Raw genomic sequence first — 16,660 nt, 5'->3', positions numbered from 1 at the left:
GGGAAGAAGATGTCCGTTAAACAAGCCCAGTGACCTCCTTCACATTATGCACAATGACCTCCTTCACATTATGCCCAATGACCTCCCTCACATTATGCACAATGACCTCCTTCACATTATGCACAATGACCTCCTTCACATTATGCACAATGACCTCCTTCACATTATGCACAATGACCTTCACATTATGCACAATGACCTCCTTCACATTATGCACAATTACCTCCTTCACATTATGCACAATGACCTCCTTCACATTATGCACAATGACAGTAGTAGCAAAGCAGCATTACAGGCGAACTCTATAACACATTCACAGATAGTAAGATGACTACAAAGGCATTACTAAAAACAATCTTCATAGTAATGACAGGTCTGTGATCTCACTACCCTCAAGGACCATCATTACAGTAATGACAGGTCTGTGATTTCTCCAACCTCAAGGACCATCATTATAGTAATGACAGGTCTGTGATTTCTCCAACCTCAAGGACCATCATTATACTAATGACAGGTCTGTGATTTTAGGATATTGTCCATATCTCCAATATTGTCCTATATTCCATATTGTCCCTTTATCCCATATTGTCCCTATATCCCATATTGTCCCTATATCCCATATTGTCCCAATATCCCATATTGTCCCTATATCCCATATTGTCCCAATATCCCATATTGTCCCTATATTCCATATTGTTCCTATATCCCATATTGTCCCTATATCCCATATTGTCTCTATATCCCATATTGTCCCTATATCCCATATTGTCCCTATATCCCATATTGTCCCTATATCCCATATTGTCCCATATCCCATATTGTTCCTATATCCCATATTGTCCCTATATCCCATATTGTCCCAATATCCCATATTGTCCCATATCCCATATTGTCCTATATCCCATATTGTCCCTATATCCCATATTGTCCCTATATCCCATATTGTCCCTATATCCCATATTGTCCCTATATCCCATATTGTCCCTATATCCCATATTGTTCCTATATCCCATATTGTCCCTATATCCCATATTGTCCCTATATCCCATATTGTCCTATATCCCATATTGTCTCTATATCCCATATTGTCTCTATATCCCATATTGTCTCTATATCCCATATTGTCCTATATCCCATATTGTCCCTATATCCCATATTGTCTCTATATCCCATATTGTCCCTATATCCCATATTGTCCCTATATCCCATATTGTCCCATATCCCATATTGTCTCTATATTCCATATTGTCCCTATATCCCATATTGTCTCTATATCCCATATTAATATAATAATAATAATAATAATATATGCCATTTAGCTGACGCTTTTATCCAAAGCGACTTACAGTCATGTGTGCATACATTCTACGTATGGGTGGTCCCGGGAATTGAACCCACTACCCTGGCGTTACAAGCGCCATGCTCTACCAACTGAGCCACAGAAGGACCACAATTGTCCCTATATCCCATATTGTCCCATATCCCATATTGTCCCTATATCCCATATTGTCCCTATATCCCATATTGTCCCTATATCCCATATTGTCCCTATATCCCATATTGTCCCTATATCCCATATTGTCCCTATATCCCATATTGTCTCTATATCCCATATTGTCCCTATATCCCATATTGTCCCTATATCCCATATTGTCCCTATATCCCATATTGTCCCTATATTCCATATTGTCCCTATATCCCATATTGTCCCATATCCCATATTGTCTCTATATCCCATATTGTCCCTATATCCCATATTGTCTCTATATCCCATATTCCCAGCTTTATTATTATATTCCCTGGATCTGAAAGTCCTCACTAATCTCAGAAAAAATATGTTGGTTTGTTATGTAAGTGAGAGAAAGTAGAACAGGGGATTAGTTGTTTCCAAGTCCATGGAAAATCATCTGTTACATTGATTTAATCTCCAGGTGTAATTGTGTGACCCAGCAATCGCCTTTTGTCCTGATCAGATAAGCCATGTGCCAAAACCTCTGAAAGAGAACACGTTGGCTCCCTGTTGTTGCTGCACAAGAGAGAGTTGCATTTGTAACCATGGAGAGCCTTCTCTTGGTACCAAGGTGACCACTTCTAATTTTTTGTTTTGCTGCTGGACATGAGAAAAAAAAACAAGATGTTCCATCAAAGTGGAGCAGCTTTACAGTCCAGTAACTCTTCTGGTGAAAGAGAGGCAAATAATACTCTGTGGGCAATATCAACTCCTCCTATCTTATTCAGAGAGGCTGAATGACATGATGAATAAGGCTAAGTCTGTTTACCAGTGAGTTTTAAAGTGCAGTGGCAATGGCCAATCATTCTCTATGAGGCGTCTTTCATTACTATTATCCTCAACTGCCGTTTGTAGAGTTAACTGGGGATGAGAAGTTAAGATGGAATTGACTTCAACCCAGTGGGCCGAACATACACTGTGTACTAAGCATCCTATGTGATGGCACAGTAAAATGTCAATGTCAGTTGCACATATGTAGTGTATTGGCTTGGACACTCTACACTGGGCCATGACCCTATGCCTTAGGATCCGTATTTGGGTCACAGTACTGCACCACTAGACTGTCTACCTGGGTTCTAAAAAGAGATTAAAGGTTTCTGAGTAAGAGGCTATTTTGAGGAGGTCTTCAGGCGATGTTGTGAGGGCCATTGAAAGAATTTTAGTAGGTCAAAATGTCATCAGAGATTTGTCTGAGGACAAAGAGCTCTAATGGAATGTTGGCAGAGTTCCAGTGTTCCCTGAGGTGAGTTCAACAAGTGTTCTACTTGCAGCAAACATGTTACTTAGTTACAATTTCAGTTGAACATTCCAAAATGTCACGGTTAAACGAACAGATAATTTTTGTAAGGATAACTGTTGCAGTTTAGCAATAATAATCAAACTGCAAATTACTTTTCTGTTCCCACTACATGTAATAGCCACATTAATGGCCACATGATCATTCCTAGTGACAGTTTTAGGGGGACCCTTCTGAATGCTGGATTAGCTTTTCCTCGAGGGCCGTTGCGGCCGCTGGTTGCAGTTGGACTGCTAGCGGTAAGGACCGGCGGTAAGGACCACTAGCCAACATCAGTTGGACTGCTAGTGGTAAGGACCGGCGGTAAGGACCACTAGCCAACATCAGTTGGACTGCTAGCGGTAAGGACCGGCGGTAAGGACCACTAGCCAACATCATTTGGACTGCTAGTGGTAAGGACCGGCGGTAAGGACCACTAGCCAACATCAGTTGGACTGCTAGTGGTAAGGACCGGCGGTAAGGACCACTAGCCAACATCAGTTGGACTGCTAGTGGTAAGGACCGGCGGTAATGACCACTAGCCAACATCAGTTGGACTGCTAGTGGTAAGGACCGGCGGTAAGGACCACTAGCCAACATCAGTTGGACTGCTAGTGGTAAGGACCGGCGGTAAGGACCACTAGCCAACATCAGTTGGACTGCTAGTGGTAAGGACCGCTAGCCAACATCAGTTGGACTGCTAGCGGTAAGGACCGGCGGTAAGGACCGCTAGCCAACATCAGTTGGACTGCTAGTGGTAAGGACCGCTAGCCAACATCAGTTGGACTGCTAGTGGTAAGGACCGCTAGCCAACATCAGTTGGACTGCTAGCGGTAAGGACCGGCGGTAAGGACCGCTAGCCAACATCAGTTGGACTGCTAGTGGTAAGGACCGCTAGCCAACATCAGTTGGACTGCTAGCGGTAAGGACCGGCGGTAAGGACCGCTAGCCAACATCAGTTGGACTGCTAGCGGTAAGGTCCGGCGGTAAGGACCGCTAGCCAACATCAGTTGGACTGCTAGCGGTAATGACCAGCGGTAACGACCGCTAGCCAACATCAGTTGGACTGCTAGCGGTAAGGACCGGCGGTAAGGACCGCTAGCCAACATCAGACTGATTTTGAGGGGATCAAATAAAACTAATTTCATAAGTTGAAGAATGACAAACAAAAGGTGTAATGTGTCTGCACGCAAAAAGATCTCTCATAAATCTTACTTCATTTTCCTTTTCTTTTCGTTATTATTTTCACTGCATCTGGGATAGCGTACACAGATGTTTTGGCTCTGCAGCCTTCCTCCGTGTGTAGGTACAATTTTATTTGAGTTGAGAACCACATTTGCAGGGAACACAAGTGAGCAACCGATGAGCAGCAGGTGCTTCTAATCAGGGTTGCCACTCATCTTCCAATCAGTGATGTAGCTTTTCTGGCCTACCTGTATACACATTACAGTCAGAAAGAAATACAGAATTATAGGGTATGGGAGTGGGCACGAAGGGCAATTGAGGACATCAGGCGTGAACCATTCAGTTGAAGAATGCTCATGTTTCTTGCTGTGGAAATCTCTGGCAGACATGAAAGCAGGCTAGCAGATATGATGATGATGATCGATGGCTGGAGACTGAAACACTTGCAGTAGCCTAAGCAACTATTGGAAAGGTTATCCAATCTCAGAAAAGTTCACCCAGTCTCTCTAGGAAATTGTGGACCTTCCCTACCGCAAAGAATTCAAATAAACAATTATACAAAATAATTAGGTGAATGCTTTTATTTCTCCTCTTTCACACATGTAAAAGTGTGTATTATACATGTACACTGAGTGTACAAAACATTCAGAACACCATGTCAGACTGACCAGGTGAATCCAGGTGAAATCTATGATCCCTTATTGATGTCACTTTTTAACTCCACTTCAATCAGTGTAGATGAAGGGGAGGATTTTTAAGCCTTAAGACAATTGAGACATGGATTGTGCATGTGCCATTCAGAGGGGAATGGACAAGACAAAACATATGTGTCTTTTGAATGGGGTATGGTAGTAGGTGCCAGGCACACCGGTTTGAGTGTGTCAAGAACTGCCACACTGCTGGGTTTTTAACACTGAACAGTTTCCCGTTTGTATCAAGAATGGTCCACCACACAAAGGACATCCAGCCAATCTGACACAACAGTGGGAAGGATTAGAGTCAAAAGCATCCCTGTGGAACGCTTTCAACACCTTGTAGAGTCCATGCTCTGACAAATTGAGGCTGTTCTGAGCGCAAAAGGGGGTGCAAATCAATATTAGGAAGGTGTTCCTAATGTTTTGTATAGCACAGGGTCAAGGAGCTAGTTCTGTTCCTGTGACAGTTGTCTGGGATGCTGTTCTGCCGTCTCAGACATTAAGTCCCTACATAGTTCACCATTTTAACCTACTTAACCATGCAAACCTCATGTGAGCGCCTCCCTCCGGACCACAGTCAAGTGGAGTTACTCATATATACAGTAGCAATACAGTACACTGGTGTCTGGTAGAGCTACGCATTTTGAATGAAATCCAACTGTTCCAAGGTTCAACTCAACCGACCATTGGCTTTGTGGCCAATGAGTAGACATATTTATAAATCAGTCATAACGCACAGTAATATTCAGACACAGGATTTGTTTTTTACATGTAACTGTTGTATTTACTAATTGGTCTGTTGAGTCAAGTGGTCAGTTGATCGGAGAGAAAAAGAGACCATATTTCCCTCAGATTACACAGAACCACAAAGAATTTGAAAACAATTACAATTTTGATAAACTCCCATATCTATTGGGTGAAATACCACAGTGTGCCATCACAGCAGCAAGATGAGTGACCTGTTGCCACAAGAAAAGGGCAACTATCAAGGCACAAGGTGAGACCCAAATAAAGACACAGGAGGCAGATGGTTGGAGTCTTACAATGTGTATTAAACCGAAGGGGTAGGCAAGAGAATGGTCATGGACAGGCAAAAGCTCAAAACCAGATCAGAGACCAGGAGGTACAGAGTGGCAGACAGGCTCGTGGTCAAGGCAGGCAGAATGGTCAGGCAGGCGGGGCAGACAGGCTCGTGGTCAAGGCAGGCAGAATGGTCAGGCAGGCGGGGCAGACAGGCTCGTGGTCAAGGCAGGCAGAATGGTCAGGCAGGCGGGGCAGACAGGCTCGTGGTCAAGGCAGGCAGAATGGTCAGGCAGGCGGGTACAAAGTCCAGAAACAGGCAAGGGTCAAAACTGGGAGGACTAGAAAAAGGAGAATTGCCAAAAACAGGAGAAGGGAAAACCGCTGGTAGACTTGGAAACATACAAGACGAACTGGCACAGGGAGACAGGAAACACAGGGATAAATACACTGGGAAAAACAAGCCACACCTGGAGGGGGTGGAGACAATCACAGGAACAGGTGAAACAGATCCGGGCGTGACAGCAACCAGTGAAGAACAAACACCATTGTAAATACAACACCATGTTTATGTTTATTTATTTTCCCTTTTGTACTTTAACTAGTTGCACATCGTTACAACACTGTATATAGACATAATATGACATATGAAATGTCTTTATTATTTTGGAACCTTTGTGAGTGTAATGTTTACCGTTCTTTTTTAAATTCTTTATTTCACTTTTGTTTATTATCTATTATGTAAACATATGTTTCCCAGGCCAGTAAAGCCCTTTGAATGAATTGAGAGAATGAGAGACAGCCGATCCTTTCTTATCCTCCAGCTCCCGAGGGCAGCCCAAGCTGTGAGCCTGCAGCTTGGGAAGGAGGGGGAGAAGGAAGGGGCAGCTTGGGAAGGAGGGGGAGAAGGAAGGGGCAGCTTGGGAAGGAGGGGGAGAAGGAAGGGGCAGCTTGGGAAGGAGGGGGAGAAGGAAGGGACAGCTTGGGAAGGAGGGGTTTTTCCTAGAGAAGGAAGGGGTAGCACTTGGGAAGGAGGGGAGAAGAAAGGGGACAGCTTGGGAAGGAGGGGGAGAAGGAAGGGGTAGCATGGGAAGGAGGGGAATGAATTGAGAAAAGGAAGGGGCAGCCTGCAGCTTGGGAGGAGGGAAGGAGGGGAGGGGGAGAAGGAAGGGGCAGCTTGGGAAGGAGGGGGAGAAGGAAGGGGTAGCATGGGGAAGGAGGGGGAAGGAAGGAAGGGGGGAAGGAGGGGGAGAAGGAAGGGGAAGCTTGGGAAGGAGGGGGGAGAAGGAAGGGGCAGCTTGGGAAGGAGGGGAGAAGGAAGGGGCAGCTTGGGAAGGAAGGGGCAGAAGGAGGGGAGAAGGAAGGGGCAGCTTGGGAAGGAGGGGGAGAAGGAAGGGGCAGCTTGGGAAGGAGGGGGAGAAGGAAGGGGCAGCATGGGAAGGAGGGGGAAAAGGAAGGGGCAGCTTGGGAAGGAGGGGGAGAAGGAAGGGGCAGCTTGGGAAGGAGGGGGAGAAGGAAGGGGCAGCTTGGGAAGGAGGGGGAAAAGGAAAGGGAAACTTGGGAAGGAGAGGGAGAAGGAAGGGGCAGCATGGGAAGGAGGGGGAAAAGGAAGGGGCAGCTTGGGAAGGAGGGGGAGAAGGAAGGGGCAGCTTGGGAAGGAGGGGGAAAAGGAAGGGGCAGCTTGGGAAGGAGGGGGGAAAGGAAGGGGCAGCTTGGGAAGGAGGGGAGAAGGAAGGGGCAGCTTGGGAAGGAGGGGGAGAAGGAAGGGGCAGCTTGGGAAGGAGGGGGAAAAGGAAAGGGAAGCTTGGGAAGGAGGGGGAGAAGGAAGGGGCAGCATGGGAAGGAGGGGGAAAAGGAAGGGGAAGCTTGGGAAGGAGGGGGAGAAGGAAGGGGCAGGTTGGGAAGGAGGGGGAGAAGGAAGGGGCAGCTTGGGAAGGAGGGGAGAAGGAAGGGGCAGCTTGGGAATGAGGGGGAGAAGGAAGGGGCAGCTTGGGAAGGAGGGGGAAAAGGAAGGGGCAGCTTGGGAAGGAGGGGGAGAAGGAAGGGGCAGCTTGGGAAGGAGGGAGAGAAGGAAGGGGCTGCTTGGTGAAGGATGTGGGCGGGGGCAAAAAGCACCAGCCTCTGAGCGGATCAGGGGTTTGAGCAGTGACGTACACTCTTGAAATGGTTTTTCGGCTGTCCCCTTAGGAAAACCCTTTGAAGAACCCTTTTTGGTTGCAGGTAGAAAGAACCCTTTTGAGTTTCATTTAGAACACTTTAAACAGAGTGTTCTACATAGAACCCAAAATAATTCTACCTGAAACCAAAAAGCGTTATATTTGGAACAAAAAAGGTTTATTCTATGGGGACAGCCGAAGAACCCTTTTGGAAGCTCTGGGGATAGAGGCCGGGGGGCAGGGACTGGGGATAGAGGCCGGGGCAGGGGCTGGGGATAGAGACATGTGGCAGGGGCTGGGGTTAGAGGCCGGGGGCAGGGGCTGGGGACAGGGGCTGGGATTAGAGGCCGGGGGCTTGGGAAAGAGGCCGGGGGCTGGGGATAGAGGCCGGGGGCTGGGGTTAGAGGCCGGGGGCTGGGGATAGAGGCCGGGGGCAGGGGCTGGGGATAGAGGCCGAGGGCAGGGGCTGGGGATAGAGGCTGGGGGCAGGGGCTGGGGATAGAGGCCGAGGGCAGGGGCTGGGGATAGAGGCCGAGGGCAGGAGCTGGGGATAGAGGCCGAGGGCAGGGGCTGGGGATAGAGGCCGGGGGCTGGGGATAGAGGCCGGGGGCAGGGGCTGGGGATAGAGGCCGGGGGCATGGGGCTGGGGTTAGAGGCCGGGGGCAGGGGCTGGGGTTAGAGGCCGGGGGCAGGGGCTGGGGATAGAGGCCGGGGTCAGGGGCTGGGCATAGAGGAGGAGAGGCAGGTGACTTGCTTCAGCCACAGATCAAAAAGCCGATTATCCCCAATGTCTATTGACATAGGGACCGGTGGGAGTTGTCTTATCTTTTTGATGTCCGTTTTAAGCTGTTAAGCTTTTTTGGTGCAGTATTTGTCTTTAGAGTATAGTTCTAAAAGGCTTGATATCTAGTGCTCAAATGCTCAAACTTTACTGGGCTTTTTTCGGAACACGTGTCACCATGTTCTGACTGCTGTGTCACCAGATGACCCTCCAAACAGCCTCAAACAACCCCCAACAGTCCACCACCAACTGAAACAGTAAACTAGGATCACTGAAATCACCTCAGAATCACAAAAACTGTCCTTAAAGTGAATGTTTAGGAAATTAGAATGAGCACCTTTGAGTAATATTACAAATACATTTACTTTGCTTTTATTTACCGTGTTTATATTTACTTACCACTGATAACCAGACAGCCAAATTAAATAATTAGCCCCTCGGCGCTAACATTGGACAATGGCCGGTCCTACATGACTAAGTGAGCTCTGTGGTCTTTTCCAGGGGCTTCTATAACTGAATAAATGTACACTAGTCTTGATTAGTAGAATAAGCTACTACTCTCTAGCTCTATTTAAATCCCAGTCTGCCTTCATGAATAGTCTTGAGATGAGAGGCACTGGCTTGGGCTTGTCAGACTTGACCCAGGGAATTATACACAGGCACAGGAACACACACACGGGTCCATCTGTTCCCAGGGGGATTTGAATCAGGGGATGAACCCCGATGTTGATGACTATATAAATAGACAGTAGGCCCCCAGTCAGATGTGTAACTGTATCCTGTGTGTGTGTGTGTGTGTGTGTGCGTGCGTGCGTGTGTGCATGCGTGTGTGCGCATGTGTGCCTGTGTGTTGGCAGATCGTTGGAGAACAGCTGTGTGATGCTGTGGCTGCTGGTCCTTGTCCTGCCCGGGGTAGCATGCAGTGCCCTGACCCAGAACCTTCTACAGCCAGACAATGACCACAGAGACGGTGAGTCACACATCCCACTACACCCTGACCTCAAAGTCCACGAGATAGACTGTCTCTATGTGTCTCTGTGGGTGCCTCTGTGGGTGCCTCTGTGTATCTCTGTGGGTGTCTCTGTGGGTGCCTCTGTGTATCTCCGTGGGTGTCTCTGTGGGTGCCTCTGTGTATCTCTGTGGGTGTCTCTGTGTATCTCTGTAGGTGCCTCTGTGTATCTCTGTGGGTGTCTCTGTGTATCTCTGTGGGTGTCTCTGTGTATCTCTGTGGGAGTCTGTGTATCTCTGTGGGTGTCTCTGTGAATCTCTGTGTATCTCTGTGGGTGTCTCTGTGTATCTCTGTGTATCTCTGGGTGTCTGTGTATCCTTATGGGTGTCTCTATGTATCTCTTTGGCTGCCTGTGTATCTCTGTGGGTGTCTCTGTGTATCTCTGTGGGTGTCTCTGTATATCTCAGTGGGTGTCTGTGTATCTCTGTGGGTGTCTCTGTGTATCTCTGTGGGTGTCTCTGTGTATCTCTGTGGGTGTCTCTGTGAATCTCTGTGTATCTCTGTGGGTGTCTCTGTGTATCTTTGGGTGTCTCTGTGTATATCTGTGTATCTCTGTGGGTGTCTCTGTGTATCTTTGTGGGTGTCTCTGTGTATCTCTGTGGGTGTCTCAGTGGGTATCTCTGTGGGTGTCTCTGTGTATCTCTGTGGGTGTCTCTGTGTATCTCTGTAGGTGTCTGTGTATCTCTGTGGGTGTCTCTGTGTATCTTTGTGGGTGTCTCTGTGTATCTCTGTGGGTGTCTCTGTGTATCTCTGTGGGTGTCTCTGTGTATCTCTGTAGGTGTCTGTGTATCTCTGTGGGTGTCTCTGTGTATCTTTGTGGGTGTCTCTGTGTATCTTTGTGGGTGTCTCTGTGTATCTCTGTAGGTGTCTGTGTATCTCTGTGGGTGTCTCTGTGTATCTCTGTGGGTGTCTCTGTGTATCTTTGTGGGTGTCTCTGTGTATCTTTGTGGGTGTCTCTGTGGGTGTCTCTGTGTATCTCTGTGGGTGTCTCTGTGTATCTCTGTAGGTGTCTGTGTATCTCTGTGGGTGTCTCTGTGTATCTCTGTGGGTGTCTCTGTGTATCTCTGTGGGTGTCTCTCTGTATCTCTGTGGGTGTCTCTGTGTATCTCTTTGGCTGTATCTGTGTCTCTGTGTGTCTCTCTGTGCAGTAGTCGCAACATTGCGGTCCAATTGAAATTGGATTGTATTTCTGGTGCCACCCGTTCCACTTTGTTTGGGCAAAGGAGGTAATTCCTGTCGTTCCATGGGTTCAGTCTGTATGGCACCCATTTGTTGTTTGTTGAGCAGCGTTCAGTTCAAGAGAAACATGTCTAAATTCTCAGAAGTGGACACAGAGAGCCCAGTGTGCCCCATTGAATCAGCCACTGCCATGCTTAAGACCAAATGTCTTGCTGGTGGCTCTCTTTAGAAACGGTCCAGGGACTTCCGATGTTGTTTGTTCTTTTGTAGTGTGGAATACTTTACATCAGTGTTCTTCAGTCCAGGTGGTACCCAGGTTTTAGTTACAGTCAGTGCATCACCACTTGATTAAACTAATCACGGGCTTGCTGATTAAGGTAAATCAATAATTAGATAACTAGTTACATTTATAATAAATTGTGTTTATTCTAGGATGTAAAAATGCCTCCACAGTCCACACCCTTGTCGACCAGGACTGAAGAGATTTTCTTATTCAGTCACTTGGGTTTATTACGCAGCATTTTCATCCTTCCTGTGGAAAACATTTAACTGAAACAAAAGTAGGCAGTGCTTCTAATTCTGTTGTCTCGTTCCCCCTCCAGTCTGAGTAACAGATGTGGGGCAGGCAGCAATCCTCTCATTGTGGAACCTGGTCGTCAGCTTGTCATTTGTGTGATACCCTGCTCTTCGCTGCTTGTTCAGTGAATAAAACAGAACATGAGTTGTGAATTATATATCAGGCCAACCTGCCTGCCGGCCCCCACGGACATAGCAACGCTGCCTCTACAGAGGGAGGAAGACAGCTGGTCTGGTTAAACCTTGATATCGGTTTATGGAAGCGACTGAATAATCATATACTTAGCTGAGCTGCTGAGGTACCAGTTTGTTCCTGGTTAAGCCATGAGCTAAGGTAACAGTGTATTAGACTATTTCCACCATCTTCCCCTTACATGAGTTTATCATCGTCAGATAATGTGTCTGCATGTAAACTCATTCAGGGAGAATAGGGTGGAGAGAAGGACATGAAGGCTGTCTATTCTACTACGTCCTACACGGTCTGGTCTGTGTACCCTGCAGCTCTTCAGAACTCACAGTGGGAGACTCATCATGGACAATGTGGCCAGTACAGTACAGTCCAATACATTCCCTTTTGACAGAACAGAAGCTTGATCAAGGACAGAAGGGAACAAATGAGTGACATTTTCAGTGTGCTTCATTTAGTAAGATGAATATTCAATTCGCCGGTGCTAAAAATGCTAGTGTTGTTGTTGCATTTTGGATAAAACATTATGCAGTCAAGAAACCAATCTTAAGACTGACTTTATATATATGTATGTATGTACAGTGGGGCAAAAAAGTATTTAGTCAGCCACCAATTGTGCAAGTTCTCCCACTTAAAAAGATGAGAGAGGCCTGCAATTTTCATCATACTGTAGGTACACTTCAACTATGACAGACAAAATGAGAAAAAAAATCCAGAAAATCACATTGTAGGATTTTTAATGAATTTATATGCAAATGATGGTGGAAAATAAGTATTTGGTCAATAACAAAAGTTTATCTCAATACTTTGTTATATACCCTTTGTTGGCAATGACAGAGGTCAAACGTTTTCTGTAAGTCTTCACAAGGTTTTCACACACTGTTGCTGGTATTTTGGCCCATTCCTCCATGCAGATCTCCTCTAGAGCAGTGATGTTTTGGGGCTGTTGCTGAGCAACACGGACTTTCAACTCCTTCCAAAGATTTTCTATAGGGTTGAGATCTGGAGACTGGCTAGGCCACTCCAGGACCTTGAAATGCTTCTTACGAAGCCACTCCTTCATTGCCCGGGCGGTGTGTTTGGGATCATTGTCATGTTGAAAGACCCAGCCACGTTTCATCTTCAATGCCCTTGCTGATGGAAGGAGGTTTTCACTCAAAATCTCACGATACATGGCCCCATTCATTCTTTCCTTTACACGGATCAGTCGTCCTGGTCCCTTTGCAGAAAAACAGACCCAAAGAATGATGTTTCCACCCCCATGCTTCACAGTAGGTATGGTGTTCTTTGGATGCAACTTAGCATTCTTTGTCCTCCAAACACGACGAGTTGAGTTTTTACCAAAAATGTATATTTATATATATATATTTTTAAATTTATATTTATATATATCATCTGACCATATGACATTCTCCCAATCTTCTTCTGGATCATCCAAATGCTTTCTAGCAAACTTCAGACGGGCCTGGACATGTACTGGCTTAAGCAGGGGGACACGTCTGGCACTGCAGGATTTGAGTCCCTGGCGGTGTAGTGTGTTACTGATGGTAGGCTTTGTTACTTTGGTCCCAGCTCTCCGCAGGTCATTCACTAGGTCCCCCCGTGGGGTTCTGGGATTTTTGATCACCGTTCTTGTGATCATTTTGACCCCACGGGGTGAGATCTTGCGTGGAGCCCCAGATCGAGGGAGATTATCAGTGGTCTTGTATGCCTTCCATTTCCTAATAATTGCTCCCACAGTTGATTTCTTCAAACCAAGCTGCTTACCTATTGCAGATTCAGTCTTCCCAGCCTGGTGCAGGTCTACAATTTTGTTTCTGGTGTCCTTTGACAGCTCTTTGGTCTTGGCCATAGTGGAGTTTGGAGTGTGACGGTTTGAGGTTGTGGACAGGTGTCCACAACAAGTTCAAACAGGTGCCATTAATACAGGTAACGAGTGGAGGACAGAGGAGCCTCTTAAAGAAGGTCTGTGAGAGCCAGAAATCTTGCTTGTTTGTAGGTGACCAAATACTTATTTTCCACGATAATTTTCAAATAAATTCTTTAAAAATCCTACAATGTGATTTTCTGGGGTTTTTTTTCTCACAGCACAGCCCCTCTATTACCACAGTCATAGCACTAATACAGTGGAGGTACAGTAAGCTAGTCGTTCATAGTCTAATATGTAGCGGAGGTAAGCTCTCAGCTAGTCGTTCATAGTCTAATATGTAGCGGAGGTAAGCTCTCAGCTAGTCGTTCATAGTCTAATATATAGCGGAGGTAAGCTCTCAGCTAGTCGTTCATAGTCTAATATGTAGCGGAGGTAAGCTCTCAGCTAGTCGTTCATAGTCTAATATGTAGCGGAGGTAAGCTCTCAGCTGGTTGTTCATAGTCTAATATGTAGCGGAGGTAAGCTCTCAGCTGGTTGTTCATAGTCTAATACGTAGCGGAGGTAAGCTCTCAGCTGGTTGTTCATAGTCTAATATGTAGCGGAGGTAAGCTCTCAGCTGGTTGTTCATAGTCTAATATGTAGCGGAGGTAAGCTCTCAGCTAGTCGTTCATAGTCTAATATGTAGCGGAGGTAAGCTCTCAGCTAGTCGTTCATAGTCTAATATGTAGCGGAGGTAAGCTCTCAGCTGGTTGTTCATAGTCTAATATGTAGCGGAGGTAAGCTCTCAGCTAGTCGTTCATAGTCTAATATGTAGCGGAGGTATGCTCTCAGCTGGTTGTTCATAGTCTAGTATGTAGCGGAGGTAAGCTCTCAGCTAGTCGTTCATAGTCTAATATGTAGCGGAGGTAAGCTCTCAGCTAGTTGTTCATAGTCTAATACGTAGCGGAGGTAAGCTCTCAGCTGGTTGTTCATAGTCTAATACGTAGTGGAGGTAAGCTCTCAGCTGGTTGTTCATAGTCTAATACGTAGCGGAGGTAAGCTCTCAGCTGGTTGTTCATAGTCTAATATGTAGCGGAGGTAACCTCTCAGCTGGTTGTTCTTAGTCTAATACGTAGCGGAGGTATGCTCTCAGCTGGTTGTTCATAGTCTAATACGTAGCGGAGGTAAGCTCTCAGCTGGTTGTTCATAGTCTAATATGTAGCGGAGGTAAGCTCTCAGCTGGTTGTTCATAGTCTAAATGTAGCGGAGGTAAGCTCTCAGCTGGTTGTTCATAGTCTAATACGTAGCGGAGGTAAGCTCTCAGCTGGTTGTTCATAGTCTAATACGTAGCGGAGGTAAGCTCTCAGCTGGTTGTTCATAGTCTTATATGTAGTGGAGCTCTCAGCTGGTTGTTCATAGTCTTAATATGTAGTGGATGTAAGCCCTCAGCTGGTTGTTCATAGTCTAATATGTAGTGGAGCTCTCAGCTGGTTGTTCATAGTCTAATATGTAGTGGAGCTCTCAGCTGGTTGTTCATAGTCTAATATGTAGTGGAGCTCTCAGCTGGTTGTTCATAGTCTTAATATGTAGTGGAGGTAAGCCCTCAGCTGGTTGTTCATAGTCTAATATGTAGTGGAGCTCTCAGCTGGTTGTTCATAGTCTTAATATGTAGTGGAGGTAAGCCCTCAGCTGGTTGTTCATAGTTTAATATGTAGTGGAGCTCTCAGCTGGTTGTTCATAGTCTTAATATGTAGTGGAGGTAAGCCCTCAGCTGGTTGTTCATAGTCTAATATGTAGTGGAGCTCTCAGCTGGTTGTTCATAGTCTTAATATGTAGTGGAGGTAAGCCCTCAGCTGGTTGTTCATAGTCTAATATGTAGTGGAGCTCTCAGCTGGTTGTTCATAGTCTTAATATATAGTGGAGGTAAGCCCTCAGCTGGTTGTTCATAGTTTAATATGTAGTGGAGCTCTCAGCTAGTTGAGGAGGTAAGCTCTCACAGCCCAGGTAGTGAACTAGCTGAACCATCAAACCACAGAAGGGAGTTGTTGCTGTCTGCGTTAGTGGTACTGACAGCTGAATTGACGTAGGACTTTGTGTAGGATGAGTTGGTGCTGGAGGGAGAACCATGGTATTGAACCAACCCAGACAGGGTATAGTTGAGACTGGAATGGGAAATACATGTCACAGTAAGGTGATTACTGCACTGCCCAGGAGGGAAGGAAGGGAGAACATCCAGATCACATGAATGGTAGAAAACGTAGAGAGGAGGAACATCTTCAGAGGCATTGTCGTCCTTTTTCAAAATCTAGTTTCCTCTACTTCCTGTTTACTGATATCTGCAGCTGGGATTAGCCAGAGGGTAATGGCTATTCACTACAGTAACAGTGTTAGTTGCACACACCCACATGTACACACACACACACATGCACACACACGTGCACACACACGTCACCTACAGACAGCTAGTCTCGCTCAGACAATGAGACCCCACCCACAAACACTGGCATATAGCTCTACTACATTTTGACATCCTAGGAGGATGGTGGGAGGAGTTATAGGAGGATGGGCTCATTGTAATAGAGTCAAAGTTCCATGTATTCCATTGCAGCCATTACAATGAAAGGAACTGGAAAGAGGGATACCTAGTCATTTGTACAACTGAATGCATTCAACTGAAATGTGTCTTCCACATTTAATCCAACCTGACATCCACGTCATCAATGAGACTGTCCTCCTATCGCTCCTCCCACCAGTATATTGACCCTCTGGTTGACACACCAGTATGTATGTTGACTTAGTATATAGACCCTATTTTCATCTTGTTCGTTGTTGTCATGAATAACTCATTATGTGCCTCAAATTCATACTTATGTAAATAAGATATTTCAGTTTTTTATTTTTAATAAATTAGAAAAAAACTCTAAAAAGCTGTTTTCAGGTTTGTAGTTATGGGATATTGTGTGTAGATTGCTGAGGATTTTTAATTAATTAATTTTAGAATAAGGCTGTAACGTAATAAAATGTGGAAAAGGGGAAGGGGTCTGAATACTTTCCCAAAGCACTGTATGTGTTCCTCAAACACTGCCAAGCGTTTTTGAATAGGAAACTGCCAATGTCATATCTATCTAAAGTACAGCAGTGTCTGTACTGTTATATATGCCTGTCACATGTAGTCTATAAGGCCAGTTTCCAGAGTGGTCCTGTTTTCCTAGTAGGATTTTGTGATTCGGAAAAAAT

At 45.9% G+C, this 16,660-nt stretch overlaps 1 protein-coding gene across 1 annotated transcript in view; it reads left to right on the top strand.

Moving 5' to 3' along the window:
• The window catches only part of LOC118383227 (prolactin receptor-like), a 47,142-nt gene that overhangs the window by 17,531 nt on the left and 12,951 nt on the right, over positions 1-16,660 (top strand). Inside the window, exon 2 of the mRNA XM_052509090.1 lies at positions 9,481-9,593. Within this exon, the coding sequence (XP_052365050.1) occupies positions 9,481-9,593 (113 nt within the window). The remainder of the gene's footprint in view (positions 1-9,480; positions 9,594-16,660) is intronic.

This window comes from Oncorhynchus keta, unplaced genomic scaffold (genome assembly GCF_023373465.1).
Source record: "Oncorhynchus keta strain PuntledgeMale-10-30-2019 unplaced genomic scaffold, Oket_V2 Un_contig_3981_pilon_pilon, whole genome shotgun sequence".
Taxonomy (NCBI): Eukaryota; Metazoa; Chordata; class Actinopteri; order Salmoniformes; family Salmonidae; genus Oncorhynchus; species Oncorhynchus keta.
Note: the sequence above shows the minus strand (reverse complement) of the source record. Positions and strands in the feature narration are given on the sequence as shown.